The sequence below is a fragment of the Bubalus kerabau genome, chromosome 3 (genome assembly GCF_029407905.1).
Source record: "Bubalus kerabau isolate K-KA32 ecotype Philippines breed swamp buffalo chromosome 3, PCC_UOA_SB_1v2, whole genome shotgun sequence".
In the NCBI taxonomy this organism is placed as follows: domain Eukaryota; kingdom Metazoa; phylum Chordata; class Mammalia; order Artiodactyla; family Bovidae; genus Bubalus; species Bubalus kerabau.
Window position 1 is genome coordinate 178,121,677 of NC_073626.1, and position 21,775 is coordinate 178,143,451.

Genomic DNA, 21,775 nt, shown 5'->3' on the forward strand with positions numbered 1-21,775 from the left:
AGATAGTCCCCATTTCACAGAAAAGGAGACTGAGGCTCGAAGAGGTGTATTAACTTACCCTAGATCAAACTGTCAGAAAGTAAGGAGGCTGGACTTCTACTCTGCCTCAAAGGCCCCCATGATTAGCTGAGTGACAGGAAGCAGAGGCTCTGGAAGAAGGCAGCCCCAGGTAAGGGGCACGGCTCTGCCACGTCCCAGCTGTGTGACCTGGGAGAAGTCCCTTCACCTCTCTGGGTCTTAATTTTCTCACCTGAAGCCCGTAAGTGCAACGCAGAGTCCCTAGTATACATCAGATACTCCATAAAGAGCAGCTGCATTTCTCTGGGCTGAGCCTGGTTTTACAGACAAGGAAACCGAGGCTCTGGGAGTGGGTCGGACACATCTGAGGCAGCTCAGCAAGTAGGCAAGGTGGCAGAGCTGGGCTCCAACCCCTGATTTTGCCATGCGCCCTTGAACAGACTGGGGCCTGGGCAGCAGGCAGCTGGCCAGCCTGGCCAGCGGAGCCCTCACCCAGGCGGAGTTGGACTGGTGTAGCTGGTTGAGCATGACGATGGAGGTGCACCCGTAGTCATAGACCAGCCGCCAGAAGTCGGGAGTGGTGCTCTGCAGCGGGTGGAGGGTCACAATGAAGGCTGCGCTCCGGGTGTAGCTCTGCAGGGAAACCGGGACTCAGCGCCCAACACCGCCAAGCCTCTGCCCCGCTGTCCTCCGCCCTGCCCAGCCCAGCTCCACCCCACAGGACCAGGCTGCCTCTAGGGACCCAATGTGGAGGCTGGCCGGCACCGTGGGGCCTGAGTTGACAGGGTGAGCCCCCAGGCCTCTAAGGCCCAAGCCCACGGCCCCCCTGAGCTAAACAGCCGAAGGTTCCCAATAGGTGGCAATGGGAGCTTGGGCGTGGTGGGCAGGGGCTGGCCAAGCTTGCTCCCTGCTATTTGCACCTGCTATTGCTGTTACCTGGAACAAACTTCCCAGGTGTACAGGGCTCTCTCCCTCACTTCTTTCTGGCCATTCCTTAACTTCAACCGCTTCAAAGAGGCCCTCTTTACCAATTCATCAAAAATAACCACATGCATACCCCAAAACCCACATTAAACACTTCCTCTATCTGGTTGCTTTTTAAAGAAATTAACAGTAACTGACAGTCCATTGTATACTTGTTTGTTGACTGTCTCAACCCATTTCCCCAAAGGCAAGGTTCAGGAGAGCAGATTTTTTTCAGGGTGTGGCCTGTGACCAGAACTTTTTAGGAGTTCAAGAAATATTTTTTTAATAAACAAATATCTAGGTGCCTTCCAACTCCATGGATGAAGAGTCTGGACCCCAACTCAAGCCCCCAGACCAGTGACCAGTACTGACCCCATTCCCCACTCCTGTCCTTGCCCCACCAGGGGAGCCAGCCACAGCCCTCCCCCCATTTCAGTGCTCCAGCCCCAAGTCTCCTGTACCCTGCCCTGTCCCTGCTGTGCCATGTCCCCTCCCTCTCCTGATGCTCTTCTGTTACCAACCCCTCTCCCCAGGACCCACCAAAGGCTTCCTGATTGGCAGCTCCCCAATGCCCAGCCCAGCCAGACTCTCCAACACTCAGGCCTGGGCGCCCATTGGGGCTCCCTGCAGACTTAACCACCAAAAACGGCCCCCACCTGGCCCCCAGATAAGCTCATCGCAATGCAAGCAGCAGGGCCTGGCTCATAAGCCTCAGGCCCTGCATGGCTGGGATCAAGTGTGAGATATCACAGCCCCAAGGAAGCTTCTCCACCGGACTGGCCCATTCCCACCAGGCCAAGGAGCCCAATGTGACCCTCTCCAGCTCAGGGGCTCAGGACCTCAGAGAGCCCCCCCTCCATCACCCCCATGTGCAGACGGGCACACTGAGGCCAGAGAGCAAGCCGAGAGTGAGGCCACAGATTCCAACATCCCCCTCCAAAGCTCACCAGCACCCTAAGCCACCTCCCCAGGACCCCAGCCCCTTCTCCGTTCACTCCCTTCAGTGGCTGCGACTGCTCGCCCCTGCTTGCCTTCAGCTCACTCCAGGAAGCCCCTGGGGAAGGAAGTATGGGAGCTTTCTCTCTTTGGAGAAACCCCACTGTTCCCTGCACCGCTGTGCCAAGAGGCTCTGGCTAAGAACTGGGCCAAGAAAGGCCCATCTGCCTCATCTCTGCGATGGGGGAAGCTCCCTCCCCACAGCTCTCATCTCCACGTGGATGGACATCCAGTGGTGACATCCACCTTCACAGGTGGATTTGGGACAAGACCGGAAGTGCTCAGCTTCCGAAGGGAAGGCCCTCCCCTTCTCTTTCTAGGCCAGCTCTTCCTCAGAAGCTGTGCATGCAACTGTTGCCGCTCCCCACCAACATGTAAAGGCCTGCCCCTTGCGGGGAGGGGCTCCAGCTGGACTGCTGAGTCTGGGAGGACGGGTCTGCCTGCCCGAGGCTGAAGGAGTAGCCATCCACGTAGCCACACAGCTGAAGTCGCCTTCTCCAGTCTCACCAGTTTCCTTAGAACAGTAACATCTTACCTCCACCTGTGTGCCCCTGCACCTCTCTCTCAAACTGGTTCCATTTAGGAAGGAATAGGGGCTCACTCACAAGACTTGTCCCCCTCAGGCAGTGGCACCCTGAAGTTATTCACTGGACCCTAAATTCCCTGGTTCTGTTTGCAAAGCCCAATAAAGGGGGTGGAGCCTCCTGAGCTGGGAGTAGAGGCTTCTAAACAGCTCCTGAGTCCTCAGACCACTGGGCATGGGGAGCAAGTCGCTACTCCAGGCCAGGTTCCTGGGCAGGCTCTAGCTCCACCACCCCAGGACAAGCTCCCCTGGCTCCAGATACCAAATCTCACGTCCCAACCCCAAACCCTCCCAGCCTCCCCAGCCAAAGCCCTTGAATCACTCATCCTACCCCAGGTTCTGCTGGGCCTAACCCTGGAGACAGCCGTGCCTGAACTCCACCACCCAGATCCCTACTCACACCGAGGGTAATACCTGAGGGGGAGCACTGGTTCTTGAGTGCCCTGAATAGAAGATCCTTAGTGCGGGAGGAAGGCCACCCAATGGGCCGCCCCAGAAAGGCAGAGGGCTCCCCTAACCTGACTCCTCCCTGGCTCCTGCACCTTCCCTCACTGTTGGGTGAGGGTGTCCCAGAGCCCAGCCCACCCCCGCGCCTCACGTCAGTCAGGGCCGCATTGATGTAGTTGTTGGGGTCCCCGTCAGTGGAGACGAGGAAGGGCAGGCAGCGGTCAGGCGGCAGGACATCCATGCTGCGGTTCTTGTCCCGGTTCCGGGGCAGCAGGGCGATGCTGCACTCCTCCACATCCAGCGGCGGTGTGACCGAGTTCAGAGTCTACAGAGAGGGAGAGGAAGGGAAGGTGATGTCCCGTGTTTGTGGGGTCTCCTCCCCGCATGAGGCCCCATGAAGGAGACTGGGCTGGGTTATTATGCCCATTTTATGGATGGAGAAACTGAGGTCCAGAAAGAAGACAGAGAGGGAGGGAACCCAGGCTCCCTGGATTCAGGCTGTGCAGGGCCCGGACGGAGCTCTGGAGACTGGAGTCTGCCTCCTCGCCACCTGTATACTGTAGACAAGCTACTCCATCTCTAAGCCTCATTTTCCCTCTGCTGTAAAATGGAATAATTATTTGCCTACCTCAAAGGATTGCTGGGAGAATAAAGTGAGATAACACCAAGCATGGCACATGCACCACCTTCAATACACAGAAGGCACCGTAAGGATCACTCCCAGGAGCCAAGCCCTGAAACCCCAAGTCTTCCACAAAGCGGACTCCAGGGCCCTGGCACAGGTGGCCACCTTCCCGGCCCTGTCAAGGAACGCCTGGCACAGGAGCAAGCTGAGGACTCTGGGCCACCTCCCCTCCCCTCCTGCCTTCATGCCTCAGGCATCCTGACTCATGGAGTCTCCATTTCTTCCTCTTGTTCTTCTTGATGTTGTTTTTCAGTCACTCAGTCATGTCTGATTCTTCGCGACCCCATGGACTGTAGCCCACCAGGCCCCTCTGTCCATGGGATTCTCCAGGCAAGAATACTGGAGTGGGTACCCTTTCCCTTCTCCAGGGGATCTTCCCAACCCAGGGATCGGACCCAGGTCTCCCACATTGCAAGCAGATTCTTTACCATCTGAGCCACCAGGGAAGCCCCCTACAGCACTGAGCGCCTCCCAATGCCACACACATGCTCGCTCATGAACCACACCTATACACACACACTCATGCCCCACCTGGAACTCCTCCCGCAGCTGGGAGGAATTACTCTGAGGGTCAATGCGGATCATTTCCTTATAGGTGGCCTTGAATTCGCTGACAGGGATGGTGGTCTCCCCACACAGGCAGGCCTCCAGGATTGCATCATGGATAAAGATGTACTGCTCCTAGAACAGGAGGAGAAAATATGAGGAACCAGGAGGGGAGCAGAAGTGAGAGACTTCAGGGTCAGGAGGAGGCAAGTTCAAAGTTGAGGCTAGGGTGCTCTGAGGTAGAATCCAACCATGTGTTACTCCATGTGGGACCCACCATACTTGAAACAGCCTCCACGGATATTTGCTCATTGATTTCACATTTCATCCCATAATAACCCTATGAGAAGCTCTGAAGGTGAGGGGACAGCCCAGGGTCACACATCTAGAAAGGAGACAAACCCAATAAGCATTATGTCTTGACTGTAGAACTTATGACCTTGGCCCAGTGCTGTGTGACCTCACCCAAGTAAACACAATGGAGCTGAGCTTGGGAAGACCCTGAGAGGCTGGCAGCTGTGCGATGACCTAGAGGCAGGGGACGGCATGTGATGGGGAGGGAGGCTTCAGAGGGAGGGAATATATGTATGCATATGGCTGATTCATGTGGTTGTACAGCAGAAACTAACACAACACTGCAAAGCAATTATCTTCCAGTCTTAAAGGATATCCTATGATAAACCTGGAGAAGGCAATGGCAACCCACTCCAGTACTCTTGCCTGGAAAATCCCATGGATGGAGGAGCCTGGTGGGCTGCAGTCCATGGGGTCGCTAAGAGTTGGACACGACTGAGCGACTTCACTTCACTTTTCATTTTCATGCATTGGAGAAGGAAATGGCAACCCACTCCAGTATTCTTGCCTGGAGAACCTCAGGGACGGGGGAGCCTGGTGGGCTGCCATCTATGGGGTCACACAGAGTCGGACACGACTGAAGTGACTTAGCAGCAGTAGCCGTAGCAGTATGAAAAACCATTATAGAAAACAATATTCAAAAGAAGAACGTATATATGTGTTACCAGATCACTTTGCTGTACAATAGGAATTAACAACGTTGTAAATCATCTACGCTGTTGTTCAGTCGCCAAGTCATGTCCGACTCTTCGCAACCCCATGGACTGCAGCATGCCAAGCCTCCCTGAACCTCACCATCTCCTGAAGTTTGCCCAAGTTCATGTCCACTGCCTCAATGATGCCATCCAACCATCTCATCCAAATCAACTGACTTCAACAAAAATAAATTTTAAAAGAAAGAGGCTGGCAGGCCAAGTCCAGGGATGGGAAAGGACAAGGGGACATCCTAGGACACCTTTCTGACACCCTCCACCAGCTTCAAGCTCCTACACGAGGGACTCTTGTCCTGGAGGGGCTGTGGGGGAGGGCCGCACCCTCACCTCGGTCTGGATCATGTTGACGCGCCGGGAGCAGAGGGTCTTCACGCAGTTGTAGATGTCCACGACACCCTCACACTCCGCCATGTCCAGCATCACATCCAGAACGATGTAACACCCTGTGCGGCCAGTGCCCGCGCTGGGGAGAGAGCACCCGGGGCCAGGTCAGAGGCCTGGGGAGGGAGCCCAGGACCGCGAAGAAGAAGAGAGGAGACCTGGGGCCCTGGGCCATATCTATACCACACAGGCGACGGGGGACATGGCAGAACCTGGGAGGAGGCTGCAAGAAGAGTTCCAGGGAAAGTGACAGAGGACAGAGGGGGAGCTGGGCCTTGGGGATGGAGAGGAAAGAAAGGGTAGAGAGAATGCAGACCCAAAACCAGCTCAACTTGGCAGCTGTGATGGGGGAAGAGGAACAAAAGTGATGCTCAGCGTAACCCAAGAATGTTCTGGTCTCCTGGATGTCTGGAAATCTCCTACACATCCTTCAAAGCCCTACACACTTAAACCCATATTCAGTGGAGCCTCCAGGAAATGTCAGGCTTTTGAGTTCCCAGAGCAATCTGGGTGGACTCTTACCAAAACCCCCTTCCCTGCTCCGTGGTCACTGTTTATGGGGCTGTCTCCCTACCTCACTGTGAGCTCCTTGAGAGCTAGGTGGGGTCGAACCCATCTCTGGAATCCTCACATTTACCACCAGGTAGAGCAGAGTTGAGAGGATGGGGGAGGGCAAAGATGACACCAAGATCTCAAGCTTGAAAATGGTGAGAGCGACGTGTTGGCCAGGACACACAGCCAGTGGGTATCCCATATGCCACTGATAGGGGCTGGAATTAGTGAAACCACCTTGGAAAACTGTCCACAGTATCTAGTAAGGCTGAGCATTCACAGAGCAATTCCACTCCTACGTACCTACCTCCCAGAAATGCGAGTGTGTGTCAGCCAAAAGACATGCAAGAGAATGTCCTTAGCAGCACTGTTCATAACAGCTCAACGCTGGAAACCACCCAAATGCCTCCCCACAGCAGAATGGATAAGCTCATGGTGGTTTGTTCACGCAGCAGAATCGGATACAATATGGATGAACCTTACAAGCATAAGGCTGAGAGAAAGTCAGACTCCAAGGAGCACCTGATGTGTGATTCCACTGATACAAAGTTCAAAAGCATGCACAATGAATCTCAGGCTTAGAAGTCAGGAGAGCGATCACTCTGGAAGGGAGGAGGTGGGGTACAGGCCAGAAGGGAGTTCCAGGGACTTCTGGGTTCTGTTAATGTTCTGTTTCTTGATCTGAGTAGTGCTGAGTCCTTCACAGTGAAATTGGGGGAATTCCTAAAGCTTACTTATTATTACAATAGCCCATAGTAATAAGCTACACTTCTCAGTGTGCACACAATGGTGCCAATCCCAGAGCCGAAGCTCAAAGGGCAAAGGGCACCAGGGGGTCATTCTCCCCTGTCCTCTGCCTCTGAGCAGAATGGACTCGGGCCCAGTCTCCTTTAGGAACCTCGGACAACCTCGTTCCCCACCCCCTTCTCCCTGGGCTCCCCAGCACCCCACCTGCAGTGGATGACCACAGGCCCAGCGTCAGGGGGCGTGGAGGCCTTCACACGCCGGATGAAGGCCAGCAGCCCCGTGGCGTGGTAAGGGACGCCGTGCTCTGGCCAGGCCGTGAAGTGGAACTGGCGGACCTCATGGCGGGCAGAGTAGCCTCTCTGGGGAGATAACAGAAGTGACAGTCAGAGCCCCTGCCAGCGTCTACCAGACACTTGCAGTGTGCTAGGCACCGGATGCTGGAGTCTACCAGACACCTGCAGTGTGCCAGGCACGGGAGTGAGCGTCTCACTGCAGGAACTCAGTTCACCCCAATGAGACTAACGAGGTGGGTATTAATGACTCATTGTACAAGTAAGAAATCTAAGCCTCAAAGACGAGAAACCGCTTGCCCAAAGAAGACAAAACACGTGTTAGGCAGGGGTTGGGCCAGGATCTGCAAGTCACCCACTTCCACCACCTGCTACACAACTGCCTTAAGAGATCATTTTGACGCTCTCAGTCTTAGTTCAAAGGAGGAAAACTATCCTTCCTCTGAGGATTTTATAGACAGCCAAATAAGACTGTGCCATCCCTCACCTGTGGCCTTTCATGAGTGATGTAACCACTCTTGAGCCTCACTTTCCCTATCTGTAAAATGGGGCTAATGGCAAAGGCCTAACCCACAGACTGAAGCAGGGCTGAAACAATACGTGTAACGAGCTGAGCACAGCGCCAGGCACAGAGCAGGATCGGCACCTGGCAGTTGTCCTCATCGTTCTCTATGTTCACACCATCCTCGTCATCTTGACTTCCTCTTACAGTCAGCAGTCAAGACGGCCACCTTCCCATCTTTTCACAGTGCCCCCTGCTCGGGATGCAGAGGGCCACCCCACACTCCACTCCTGGGCTGGGGGGGGGTGGTGTGGGCCCTGCCCCACCTTCTCAGGCACCCCAGCAGGGGCCTGGTGACCACAGGAGACTCACCCGCTCTAGGGCAAAGCTGCGCACGACATACTCGGCTAGAGTCTCTGTCTTCACCAGCGTGATCTTGATGTCCCCGTACATGTCGGAGTCTTCTGGCCAGTACCGCGAGCATTTCACCTGGAGTCCCCAAGGGGCAGGCTCAGTGGGCTCTTCACTGCCCCCACCTGCCACGCCCCCTCCCCCGGGGCCCCACTTACCCTGCCCACCTCCACCAGTTTGGTGATCATGACGATGCTGGAACAGTGTTCCTGCCATACCATGCGCCAGAAGTCGTAGACCATCTCAGGCTTTGGCCCTGGGGTGCAGAGAGGGCTTGTCTCTAAGGCCAGGTCTCCACCCAGGCCCAGCACACCACTGCCCCACACCACCGATGCAGGCCAGGAGGGTCCTGAGCCCCAGTGGGGGCTTCATGCTCACCCCCACACACCCCCATCAACTGCCGACTCATGCCTGTTGAGCCCTTGCGGTGGTCATTATCAGGGAGAGCCTGCCTGGAGACCCCGGTCATCCTGAGTGGAACCCAGGAGGAAGAGATGGAGGGCCATGGCACAAGCTTCCAGGAGGGATGGACAGATGGACAGTGGAGAGGATAAGACACAGCCCAAGGGACCCAGGCAGCCCCCAGACCAAGAGGCACAGTCCACATCCATGAGGACCGAGGCTGGCTGACCCTTTTGCATGCAGACAGACAGGTGGACCAGGAGCTACACGCAGACAGCAGACATCGGGAAACACAAACACAAAGAGGGAACAGATATGGATGTCCAGATTCCAGAAGATGCAGACAGACAGACAGATGGAAGGCAGACAGGGAGGCAGGCAGATCAGCAGGGAAGGCAGGAAGGCAGGCAGAGGGCACTCAGCACACTGGGGCGGGGGTAGGGGGAACATGGGCAGAGGTGCCAAGGTACCTTGAGTGGCTATGAAGTGATTTGACCTGTGGTAACCCTGGAACAGGAGAAGAGGGTGTGTTAAGACCCGGAGGATTGGCCCCTCACTTGCTCAGGCCCCTCTGCCCTCCTCTCCCAGCAGCTGCACACACAGCCCCCACTCAGGGAAGTGCCCCACCCTCTTGACCTGTCCTTTGCCCATCCCCAAGTAAGGAAGGAAGTAGAGCCTGGATACCAGGGTCATGGGTTTAAACCCATCTTTGCTACGTGATCCAAGGGAAGACACGACTCCTTCACAGGCCTAGAGGGTCTCCCCTTTCATAATTGGGGATAATTGTCCGTAATCTGCTTATAACCCAGCTGCTCTTTGGAGACAAATACATTTCAGGGTGACCCTACCTTGTTCCCAAAGCCCCAGAGACCCTAAGCAACCCCAGACCCCAGGCTGGGTCTTGTCAGTTATCTCAGCCCTGCTCAGGGCAACCAGAATGGGCAATGTCCCTCCCCACAACCCGGTCACCCAGGGCTTGGGGTGGCCCAATGAAGGCTTCAGGTTAGGAGCAAGTGAGCACAGGAGTTGCTCATGGCCCTTAGATAAAATGTTTTTTAGAATCTTCAAAATCAATAATAATGATAATAGCGATAATAAATAACTTACATAGTTATTTATTAAAATAGTAATAAATGTTTGAGGCCCTGTTATGGACACATACTGTGCTAAGCACTTTACTTGTATTATCTCCCACAAAAGAGGCCAAGAGCTACTTTAATCTTCCATCCCCAGAGCCCCCAGGCTGAGAAGTGGAACCAGCCAGACTCCACTCCCACCCTGAGGTGGGAACCACCCATGAGATCTTGCCCACATGAGACACCCAGGGAATCAATGCAGGTGACACGGGATAAGTAAGAAGCACTGCAGAGCTGGTGCAAGAGACCAGCCACTGGCCTCAAGTTCACACCCTCAACACAGCTCCCAGCAAATCCTTTGACCCGGTGGGCTTCCCAGGCCCAAGGGGCCCTGCAGTCAGACTGCCAGAGCACAAATCCCAATTCTACACAACTCCTGCTAAGTGTTGGGCAAATTCCTTTATCTGTCTATGTCTATATTTTCACATCTATACAACAAATAATTATAGTATTTATCTCCTTGGGCTGCTGTGAAGGGTAAAGTTACACACATTAAGGGCTTGGCACATGGCAAACACAAAGCCAGTAGTTAATCAAGGGTCGCCATTATTACTGCTACCACTTTAAATGTCAACAAGTATCACTGAAGGTCTCAGTGGTGTGAACATCGAGAATTACTGGGCAGACAGCAGTGTACAACAGGAGTTAACAATACGAGTCTTGGGTCAGGCTGAGCTGGGTCTCTGCTGCCAAGTAGTAACTGTGTGATTCTAGGCACTAAGCAGGCACTTCTCAGCCTTTAATGTGCATGCGAATCTCCTGGAGATCTTGTTAAAAGGCAGATTCAGATTCAGACGGTCTGGGGCGGGGCCCGGGATTGTGCATTTCCAACCAGATCCCAGGTGGTGCCAAGGCGGGGCCTCAAAACACACTTGGAGTAGCCAGGCTCTCTGACTCTCTAAGCCTCTGTTCTCCTCCAGAATATGAGAATAATGCCAAGACACGCACGTGATGTATACCTACACGTTCCCATGAAAATGACCAAAACATAGTCAAAGTTACCAAGAACGAAGAGTCTCCCAGAGTCACTCAACCCTCACTACCGGAACCTCTCCAGGCCTAGCCTAACTCCTTCCCACTGTCTCCCCAGCCACGCCTCTGCTTCATTTTAGGGGAGCTGCTGGGCAACTGGGGTCAGAGGGGGCGCTTGGCAGAGGTGCTGCCAGTGTTGCCCTCCACCCCCAGCCTGAGTCAAGCTGGGAACAGGCTACTCCACTAAAGCCAGTTTGCCTGAGACTCTCACACGAGGGCCAGAGTCTCCAGTGCCCAGCATATTGCCAGCACCCAACTACTAATCAACACATACAGCAAACAGCTTAATACTTTTTCAGACAGATGGCTTTCAATATCTGCATGTTCACTTTTTAGTTGCACATGTGCATTATTGCACAGTTACGTCACACAGAGGACAGTGAAATGGAAAGTTTTAAATGATCAGATGTTAAAGGAAGATAAGGAGACCACCATGAGCACACCCGCTTTAGAGACCAGGATTAGAGAGCAGGGGTGCTCCTACTCTGGGGCATCAGCATGTCCTAGGAGCCTGTTCCTGGGCAGACACTTGCCCCTCCCTGGTGCCTTTGGGCAGAGCTAGGAGACTGACTATCTGCACAGCGGGCAAGGCCCCTGGGGCAACCCAATGCCCCCAAAGAGAGAGATCCAGGGTCTCATGTAAGGGTGGGAGGGTCTCATGTAAGGGTACAGGGCTCAGGTTGGATTTGAGGCCCCAGCTCTGCTAATTCAGAGCCTTGGGGCCATGAGTAAGCCACTCAATCTTTTTAAGCCTCAGTTTTGTCATCTGCCAAGTGCAGGTCTCGACCTCATAGAGTGTGGCAAAGATGACATGAGGTGCCAGAAGTGCCTGGCACAGAGCACGTACTCAGCCAATAATGTTTTTGGTAACAGGCCTTTGAAAATGAAATAAGCCATGTCCCCTCAGGGTATTTCGTAAGAGTCTGGCAACAACTAAATGAATGTGTCATATGGAGATTGAGATGTAAAAACGTATAATGATCTAGGGATTGCTCAGCCGTCCAGCGGTTAAGACTCCACGCTCCCAATGCAGGGAGCACGGATTCAATCCCTGATTGGGAAATTGATTGGGGAACTAAGATCCCATAGGCCACTCCGTGTGGCCAAAAAAATTTAAAATAAAAAAATTTTTTAAGTAAAAAAATATATATAATGATCTATATTCATCACCTCCTAATGGGGGTGCTAAGGCTGAGTACACCCATTGCCTTCTGTGGGTCTAATATTCCATGTAAGTTTAGCAATTTTACAAATCAACTGTGTAAAGAAACTCAAAATAAGGCAGAGGGTATCTAGGAGCACATGAGGAACAACTGTCATCTCCAGCAGAAGCGACAGCACGGACCTTACACTTTATATATTAGTGCAAGGCCCCAAGCATATACACGTTGTCTGAAAGTCTAATAATGAGTTGTATTTTTGCAATCAAAAAAAGCCAGACATACATTTGTAAAAGAAAAAAGAAGATAAAATAGACAAGGTACCCCCAAAAATAATCCCATCGGGTATCTACTGTTACAAAAGTTACATTAAAAAAATCAAATGAGAGGACTCTGCTAGATGAAATTTTTTTTTAATTCTTATAAGGCCCAAACATAGCAAAATTTTTTAAGATAAAATACCCAACTGTTCCCCCAAAATAAAACATTCAAATTAGGGCTAAATCTGGGGCAAAGTGGTGAGGGTTGAGTTTCAAGCAAACTGATCACAAAGGATTGGAACACAAGGGGAATTACTATTAAAGGGGAGTGCCTGGGGCCACCCCTGCTTCCTGGAAGGCCCGGACCCCCAAGCAGTGGGGGGACAGGGCACCCAGGGCAGCTCCTGCCACCCGACCACTCCCAGACCCACAGAAGGTATGGCTAATGAGGACTCATAGGGCACAGGGAGCTGGGGAGAAGGGCGACAGAGGTGGTGGCCAGGGAGGTGGCCAGGGCCTGGGGAGGCACCCGGACACTGCAGGCCCCCCCTTAGGGTAGAGGAGATGGAGGGCATTGTTTACAACAGGGGTCGTGTCAAACTTTCAGTCCCGGGGGCCCCTGGCCAGGCTGCTGAAGTGGACGGTTGGTGCTGGGCACACAAGTGGAGGAGAAGGAAGACAGACGAGAGAGAGAGAGAGAGAGACAGCCAGAGACTGTGAGAGAGCCTGAGATACGGCCGGTCAGACAGACAGGAGGAGGAGGAAACAGGAGAGAGATACTTACTTCACGGTTTATCCGAATCTTAATGATTCCAGTGAGGGAACAGGACAAAGCAAAAGAGACAGATATTAGGCCAGAGGCAGATGGAGGTGGACGGCAGAGCACAGGAGTGGCTGGAATGGGTGATGCCCAGCAGGCGTGGCAGAGCAGAGACGGGTGGCTGGGCCTGGGCAAGAAAAGGGCAGGGGCAGGGCCCTGGCAGGGCCCCAGGAGAAACCGACTAGGGCCTTGAGGACCCCAAAGCGAGGCCCCTGTCCCTGTCCCCAAAGCTGCCCAAGTCTGAGAGACGAGGCCAGGTCCGACCATACTGCAGCCTGGGGAGAGGGTGGGGGAGGTGGTGGGTGGGGGAGAAAGCAAGGGATTCTGGCAAATGTGGGCGAGCGCATCTGGCCACCAGGAGGAAGTGAAGAAGGAGAAGAGAGGTCACCTCCACCGTCCCTGATTGCCCCCCGCTTCCGGATACACCTCTGACCTGGCACACTGGTCCTGCCTGAGATTACCCTTCCCTTCCCTCTCCAGCCACCCAAAGCCAGCGCAAGCCCTCTGCCTCCATGCAGCCCAACACGGCTAAAGCTGGCCCCACCACTACCTTTGTGGTACGATGCTGAGAAAGTCATTCATTCCTCTTTCCTGGCCTGTGATTGCCTATCTAACCTGAATTCATTTTACTTGTATGTTTATGAGCCTCCCCGACTAGAATCTACGGATTCAAGGAAAGCAGGGACTATGTCTCCTTTTTCACAGGTGTATTCCCGGTGGCCAGCACAATGCCTGGTACACAGTAGCTGCTCAAAATATATTTAACATCTAACGAATGAATAAGTGGTTCTCTGCACACTTGACTTGCTGCCAGTCGGGGAGTCTGATCAGCGTCCCTGGGCCTGTCCTGTCCCACTCTCATCCACACTTGGGGAGCAGATTCATCGCCTCTTCCTCACACCCAAGCCCAGGCCCTTCTGGCTGCCTGCCCTGTCTCCGGCCCCTCCTCCATCTGGTCCAGCCTGACCAGTAGCTGCTGCAGCTGGCAGGACAGCCTTGTCATCAGCAGCAAAGGCTCTGGAGACCCCGACCAGCTGAGATGCGGCTCCCTTCTTGACCACTTGCTAGCTGGGTCACCTAGAGGAAAAGGAGCTTCACCTCTCTGAGCCCCAGTTTTCCTCACCTGTAAAGCGAGGCCACGATGCTGACCACAGCATAGGGTGGTTGTCGGGATTATAGACAATTAAATATTTGGCATAAAGTGCTTAGCACAGTGCTTGGCACACACTACATGGTCAGTTAACCTGAGTTTGTCACAGTCCAACACTGCCAATGCTCCCTGATGCCCCTAGGAAAAAAGCCCAGCTCCTCAGCCTGCCATTCGAGGCCTTCACAGTCCAGCCCCTGCCTGACTCAGCCTGACTGTGTGCCGTGAGAACCCCACCTCCAGCCTCGGGGCCCCTCACGGAGAAAGGACCCGTCCTCACCTCTAGGCCTGGCTGTCTGCCCTCTTGCCTCCATTCTGCTTCACTCACACCCCACCCCAGGGAAGCCCTCCTGACAGCCGTCGCCCACCCTGTCCTCCCCTCTGCTGAGCTCCCTGGCACTGACTGCAGGAGGTGGGGGCGCTCAGAAATCCAGCCACGTGAACCCCGACTTCTTCCCTGCCGGGTCCCGCCCCGCCCGGACAGTGAGCCTGGAGCGGCCAGGGCCAGTCGGCGGACACAACGGGGTGAGGCACTCACGTCTATGTAGTTGGCGTTAATGTAGTCGGCGTCAGGGTCTCCCAGCATCGGGTGCAGCTTCACTCGGTGCCGATCGTCTGGAAACACAAAGCACGTGGCCGTGGGGTGGGCAGGGGCTGAACTGGGGAGCCCAGCCCCGGGGCAGTAGCGGGGAGTCTTCCTGGAGGCCAGAGCCAGGGCACAGGCAGGGCAGTCAGGGAACCTAGAGACTCAGGGCTGACCAGCGGGCCCTCCATACTGCTGGAGGTATGACAGGCCAGTGGTTAGTCGGGGCTGCAGCGTCAAGGAGGCCCGAGGCCCAGTGCTGCTCTGGCAAGTATCAGCTGTGTGACGCCGGGAGTGGGGCTTAACCTCCCAAGCCTCAGTTTCCTCATCTGTAAAGTGGGACTTCTACTACATCCCACGTCACAGGACTGCTGAGAACACTAAGTCAGACGAGGAGCGTGGTGCTCATCGCACAGCCCGGCCTGCGACAGGCCCTCCATAAATGGCTCACTCTGCTCTTCTCCCTCTTCCTGCTTCCTCCCACCCACCGCCCCCGGCCACAGGCCCTCCCGCAGGACTCACAGGCAGGCATGGGCTCCTGCCGGCCACCCTTGACCTTGTCTTTCTTCTTTGTAGCATCCCAGCCTTCAAAGAAGCTCTGTCAGAAGGGAAAGGCGTAGTTAGTGGGGGGGAGGGAAGCCCCTCCCCTCCCAAGAACCCAACCCTGTCAGCAGAAGGAGGTAGGACCACGGTAAGGGCCAGGTTCAGGGTTAAACTTGGGGCCTGAGATGAAGTCACTGTATATTCCTTTATATGTGAGGGACTAAGTTTAATACCGAGCAGTGTGGGGATGGGAGTGAGAAAAAGAGGGGGAAAGAGGTAATTATAGTTCAGAGACATTTCAGAATGAAGGTTAGGTTTAGGTCAAATCCAGGTCTGAGCTGGGACGAAGGTAAAGGTGAGGGTCAAAATAAGTCCAGACGGAGGTATCATGGGATTCAAGTCAGAGTTCAAACGGAGCTTAGGATGAAAGTTAGGGTCAAAGACACACTGGGGTTTAGGCTGGAGGTCAGGGTCAGTATTGGTGGTCAGGTCCACATCAGGGATAGAAAAAGGATCCTGGCAGGGTCCAGACAGAGACCGACATAAGATTCAGACACTTTTTAAGTCAGAGTTAGGATGAGGGAGAAACCAGGTCAGGCTGAGATTAGGGCCAAGGTCAAGGCCAAGAAATTAGCTTAAAATGGGGACTGTCAGGGCAAGGACCCATCCAGGGACCAGCTGAGGGCTACCAGGGTCCACAGTGAGGAGGAGCCAAGGGAGGCCCGTGGGGGGTGGTCCCAGCTGGACGGGGCCAGGCACCTCATACTCCTGCTTGAAGCCGTAGCCCTCGGCCGTCTTCATCTGGTTGATGTGCTGCAGGAGGTCGGCCACACGCACCGCGGGGTGCAGCTGCCCCGTGTGATACGGGGAGCCCTTCCGGCCACACGGCCGCCGCGGTGAGCCCCCCAGGAGGCTGCTGGCCTCAGTGACCCCACCGCCGCGCTGGTCTCCTGCAGCCAGAGAAAGGGAAAAGGGGTTCCTGACGTGCACAGGCCCCAGCCAGGGGAACCCCACATGGACTCAGGGGGGCCAAGGGAGGGATGAGAGCACAGCCAGCGTGGAGGATGCTCAGGTTATTTGCAGGAGCCAGGCAGCTGGCTGGGCCACCCTGGGTGACTCTGGACGAGCCCCTTCCCTGGGGCATCCCGGTCTTCCCATTGGTAGAATGAGGGGATCGGGCTCCCCGCGTTGGGGGCCCTTCTGGCCCAGCCCTGCGACTGGGATCCCTCATCCCCTCACCCTCCCGGGCTTCCCAGCAAGGGCCCCTTCTGTGACTTCATCCACTGCCTGCAGGGGGCAGCGCTCAGCAGAGCCCAGACATCCCCTCCTTCCTCCCCCTCTTCCAGGGAACAATCTGAAACACTGATAACTCCCAGCAATCACCCCATTCAAAGACAAGCAAGTCCCAAAATTAGCTGCCGCTGCCACCCCCTCCACAGATGAGCGGGAAGCACCTGAATAGAGGCATTTCTCCAGCGCAAGCATTTCCATTGTCAGCCTGTGTGGCAGCTCAGCCCATGGAGAGCAGGTGGAGAGGTTCACGCTGCCCCACACTCCAGAAAACCATCCCTTCCCCATGGACCACCACTCCCCAGCTCTCCTGGCCAGCCTCCCCAAGAACATCCCACCCTGGTCTCCAGGGTCAGGTCCTGGGATGTAGGAACAGCCCCGCTCAGCCACACCTAGCTTCCAACACTCACTCCCACACACTCAGCATGTATTCCCTCCTCCTGGGCTGGCTGCTGTGCAGGGGCTTTCTCTGCATCTCACCACTGTTCTCTGCCCAGCTCTGAGCCGGCAGGGGCAGGCGGAGGACTCCCAGCAGGCCTCCCTTCCCAAGTCTTCACACATGGTCTTCCTCTGCCCCACTCTCCCCTGATGCCCGGTGAACTCATATCCATCCTTCAGGTCTGGACTCTTAATTCCCAGTCTTGACTAATGGGTGGAATGAATGCAATACTCAGACAGACACTGCCACCCCACCCCAGGTAGCTCCACTTCCCCAAAGTCCAATCTCTGCCTCCTCAAATCAGGGAGACTGCAGGCCCTGCTTGGGTTCCACTTCCTGTGCTGAGGTTTGAAAGCTGCCTCCAGGTAGAGGGGCGATGCGAGGCAGGTGCTTCGGTTTGTTTTGCTTTTCTCAGGAATCACAGTGGCAGACTGTCTGGTGCCCAATGTCTGAAAACAACTGTTTCACATGTTTTATCCAGAGTTCCAGTTGCTTACAGCTGAAGGGCAAGCCACGTACCAGTTATACACGTGTGTGTGTGTGTGTGTGTGTGTGTGTGTGTGTGTGTGTGTGTGTGAGTTACTTATGTCTCTTTGTGACCCCATGGACTGTAGCCCACCAGGCTCCTCTGTCCATGGAATTCTCCAGGCAAGAATATTGGGGTGGGTTGCCATTTCCTTCTCCAGGGCATCTTCCCTACCCAGGGATCGAACCCAGGTCTTCTGAATTGCAGGCAGATTCTTTACTGTCTGAGCCACCAGGGAAGCCCACCCATTACATATTTGTGGTCAAATGCCTCAAGCCCTTCATTTTTCAGGTAGAGAAACTGAGATCTGAAGAGGAGAGATTTGCCAAAAGTCGTGGCTGCCCAAGTGTGTTCCAGAAAATACTGGTCTTGCCAGATGACTCACGTATTCAACAAAGAGAAGGATCATGGGAAGGGGTTCTGTGTTTTAAAGGAGTTTGTGAAATTCTGGTTTAAATAAAAATAAATCGGTTGTTTTCCCCTGTGAAACCTCCTAGGGCTTCCAACAAGTTAGTGTGTATTTTAAATCTCCAAGAGATGGGTGGGAATAGCAAGGTTTCACCTCCGACTTTTACCACAGACAGTTTGTTTGTTTCATGAAATATCCTTAAGGGAATACAGTATACTATGGCGATTAAGAAACAGTATCTGGTGTCAGACAGGCTTCAGATCAAATCCCAGCTCTGCATGTAACCTTGGGGATGTTACTTACTCTCCAGAAATTTCCCTTTTTATATGGCAAATGAAGATTAAAACTGTTACCCTCCTATATGATGATATAAATATTCAATGTGCATGCATGCTAAGTCACTTCAGTCGTGTCCAACTCTTTATTACCCTGTGAACTGTAACCCGCCAGGCTCCTCTGTCCATGTGATTCTCCAGGCAAGGATACCGGAGTGGGTTGCCATTCCCTTCTCCAGGGGATGGATCTTCCTGACCCAGGGATCAAGCCTAGGTCTCCTGCGTACCCTGCACTGCAGGCAGATTCTATACCAAGATTATGTATATACAGCACCCACCCCAGTGCCTGGCACATGAGCACCTGCAGATGGGGCTGTGGACATCATCGGGAGTTTCCAGGAAAAGGAGGATCCCCCTGAGTCTCAGAAAGCCAGGCCAGATGGTTGACAAGAGGTGGCCTTTCTGCCCGGGTCCTTCTCCACCACTGGATCCTGGTCTAAGACATGACAATTCTTAGAGCATCCACAACAAGCACACAAGACAAGCACACAAATTTCAAGCCAAAAAAAAGATTTCTGCTGGTTCAAAGATCTCAGAGATGAAAGTGATCTCTGAGATCTCTGAAGGGGTCTCTAAGGGTTCTTCACGGAAACCATGTTGAAGCTCCATAGTGAGCTCTCCAGGCAGAAAATCCAGCAGCTCATCTCAGAGATCTTGAAAGGCTGAAAGCCCTGATACGGCCTCACAAGTAGGCATGGAATCATCTGGCAATGGCTGAAGACGAGCAAATGCCCCCTCTGATTGGGAGGAAGCCAGAGCCAAATCTGGGCAGCTGCCAGGTGAGCCCGAGAGCAACACAAGATGTTCTCCAAACAAGACCACCAGAGGACAAAGGATGATGAATGATGATGCTGCCAAGAAGATGCTCCATTTCCTGGGCCCAGAGAAGACATGTCCTTACTCTTCTCACCCATGCATTCCCATGGGATCTCTCTGTCTCTAACACACACACATACACACACAGATCCTGAGGACTAGCTTGCCCACACAGCTGGAAGCCCCTGAAAGGATGAGAGAAAGGAAGGTAAGAGCCAGCCCTCAGCTTCTTGTCTTTCTCCAGCTCCATAATGATTATGGGATAATTTGGGGGAGTAACCACTGGATGCTTGCTCCTTGGAAGAAAAGTTATGACCAACCTAGACAGCATATTAAAAAGCAGGGACATTACTTTGCCAACAAAGGTCCATCTAGTCAAAGCTATGGTTTTCCCAGTAGTCATGTATGGATGTGAGAGTTGGACTATAAAGAAAGCTGAGCGCTGAAGAATTGATGCTTTTGAACTGTGGCGTTGGAGAAGACTCTTGAGAGTCCCTTGGACAGCAAGGAGATCCAACCAGTCCATCCTAAAGGAAATCAGTCCTGAATATTCACTGGAAGGACTGATGTTGAAGCTGAAACTCCAATACGTTGGCCACCTGATGCGAAGACCTGACTCATTTGAAAAGACCCTGATGCTGGGAAAGATTGAAAGTGGGAGGAGAAGGGGACAACAGAGGATGAGATGGTTGGATGGCATCACCGACTCGATGGACATGAGTTTGAGTAAACGCCGGGAGCTGGTGATGGACAGGGAGGCCTGGTGTACTGCAGTCCATGGGGTTGCAAAGAGTTGGACACGACTGAGAGACTGAACTGAACTGAACGGAACCACTGGACAGCTGATGTTTTGCGGGGAGGACTGGAGGCCCAGAGGAAAGAACACTGGGTGTGGAGTCAGAGAAGCCTGAATGTGAATTCTGACTCAAGTCACTTGACCTCTCTGGACCTTGGTTTCCTCATTTGAAAATGAGGATCCTCAGACTTCCCTCAAAGATAGGCATTTCCCCCAATTACCATCCACTCTTGATGAAGACAGGCCACCAGTTATGCAAGCAACAGCACACTATACTCCTTCACTATTTGCAATTAGCAAGCAACTTTAAAGAAACACAACCTGTAACAATAGCTAACAATATCTAACATGCTGAGGGCTTTCATATGCCTGGCATGATTCTTAAGCCATTCAATCCTTAGAATATCCCTATGATGTAGGTATTATTGTTATTCCCCTTATTACATAGGGGCTTCCCTGGTGGCTCACAGGGTAAAGAATCTGCCTGCAATGCAAGAGACCTGGTTCAATCCCTGTGTTGGGAAGATCCCCTGGGGCAGGGGATGGCTACCCATTCCAGTATTCTTGCCTGGAGAATTTCATGGACAGAGGAGCCTGGCGGGCTACAGTCCACAGGGTCACAAGGAGTCAGACACAACTGAGTGACGAACACTTGCACTTGTATGGGCTTCCCAGGCGGCGCTAGCGGTAAAGAACCCACCTGCCAATGCAGGAGACATAAGGACACAGGTTTGATACCTGGGCCAGGAAGGTCCCCTTGAGGAGGGCATAACAACCGACTCTATATTCTGAGGCCAGAAGGGTTAAGTGCCCTGCTGCTTAAGTGGTAGCATTAGGATTCACGCTCAGGCCCATCTGACTCCGGGACCCTATTGTCTTCCTCTGATTTCCTCTTCCTGATAAGAGGGCATTTGCGGTGTCAAATAAGGGGCATTTATTTGACGAACCATTTGGCCAGAACCCTCTGGTTTCCCATAGTGGTCAAGAGCTCTGGAAGGATGAGAACCCAGAGGGTGTGAGGGTTTCAGGGCAGGATCAGAATCCACAGGGGCACATTCCAACAACTTGGGAACATCCCAGCTCAACATTTACTCAGCATGGGAAGTCCCTATTTAAAATTTCCATACTGAGGTTGAATCTAATCAACATGGTTCTAAACCACAAAAATCTGGCCTCTTCCTAACAAAAATCTGTTAGGAAAAGAAAAGTAGCAGCTAGACCAGGACGCAACATAAAGAAAGAGAGAAGCCTTAAGACTGAGCTTCAGTCTCCTAAATACATTTTGAGCTTCCCAGCCATCACACACCTTCCCCCTGCGTCCAGCATCCTGCCTTCAGTGTCCACCCCTCCTCACCCCTCATCAAATCTTATCCGTCTCAGCTGAAACCCTGACCTCCCCTGCCCAAAGGTGTGTCTTCTCAAGACTATGGCAACACATTGTCCCCACCTCCCCAGCAGTTAGCCCAGTGCTGAATCTCCTGGGTCCATCTCACCTCCCAACTAGACAGTGAGCTCCTTGGGTGCAGAGCCCATGTTTCCTGCCTCTCTCCGTCTCTCCTTAGGACTCAGCAGCAAGATGCGTGCCCACACCACCCCCACCTCCCACTCCCCCCAAAACCCACTTGAGTTTTCAGCCCAAGCAGACCTCGCCAGGTTGTCCTCTGTGCATTTACACATGCTGTTCCTCATGCACAGATGCCTTTGCTTCCCCTTCTCTGCCAACCCAAATCCTACCCAGTCCACCAGGCCTGCGTGATACAGCCGAAACCGCAATTTGCAATTCAAAGAGACCTGCATTTAAATCCTGACTCTGCCACCTTCTGGCGGTTTGACCCAGACAAGTGATTCTCCTCTCTGCATCTCTGTTTCCTTGTTTTTAAGATGAAGAGT

General features: G+C 53.5%; 1 protein-coding gene across 2 annotated transcripts in view; it reads right to left on the bottom strand.

Moving 5' to 3' along the window:
• The window catches only part of PTPRU (protein tyrosine phosphatase receptor type U), an 89,200-nt gene that overhangs the window by 4,978 nt on the left and 62,447 nt on the right, over window positions 1–21,775 (bottom strand). Inside the window, exons 16-27 of one of the 2 annotated variants that reach the window (XM_055573901.1) lie at window positions 16,034–16,224; window positions 15,254–15,329; window positions 14,687–14,763; window positions 12,966–12,983; window positions 9,064–9,100; window positions 8,350–8,447; window positions 8,153–8,269; window positions 7,193–7,347; window positions 5,636–5,771; window positions 4,227–4,376; window positions 3,162–3,335; window positions 511–651 (exon numbers count right to left, since the gene is read on the bottom strand). In XM_055573901.1, the coding sequence (XP_055429876.1) occupies window positions 511–651; window positions 3,162–3,335; window positions 4,227–4,376; window positions 5,636–5,771; window positions 7,193–7,347; window positions 8,153–8,269; window positions 8,350–8,447; window positions 9,064–9,100; window positions 12,966–12,983; window positions 14,687–14,763; window positions 15,254–15,329; window positions 16,034–16,224 (1,370 nt within the window). The remainder of the gene's footprint in view (window positions 1–510; window positions 652–3,161; window positions 3,336–4,226; window positions 4,377–5,635; window positions 5,772–7,192; window positions 7,348–8,152; window positions 8,270–8,349; window positions 8,448–9,063; window positions 9,101–12,965; window positions 12,984–14,686; window positions 14,764–15,253; window positions 15,330–16,033; window positions 16,225–21,775) is intronic. The other variant, XM_055573902.1, reaches the window with a different exon arrangement.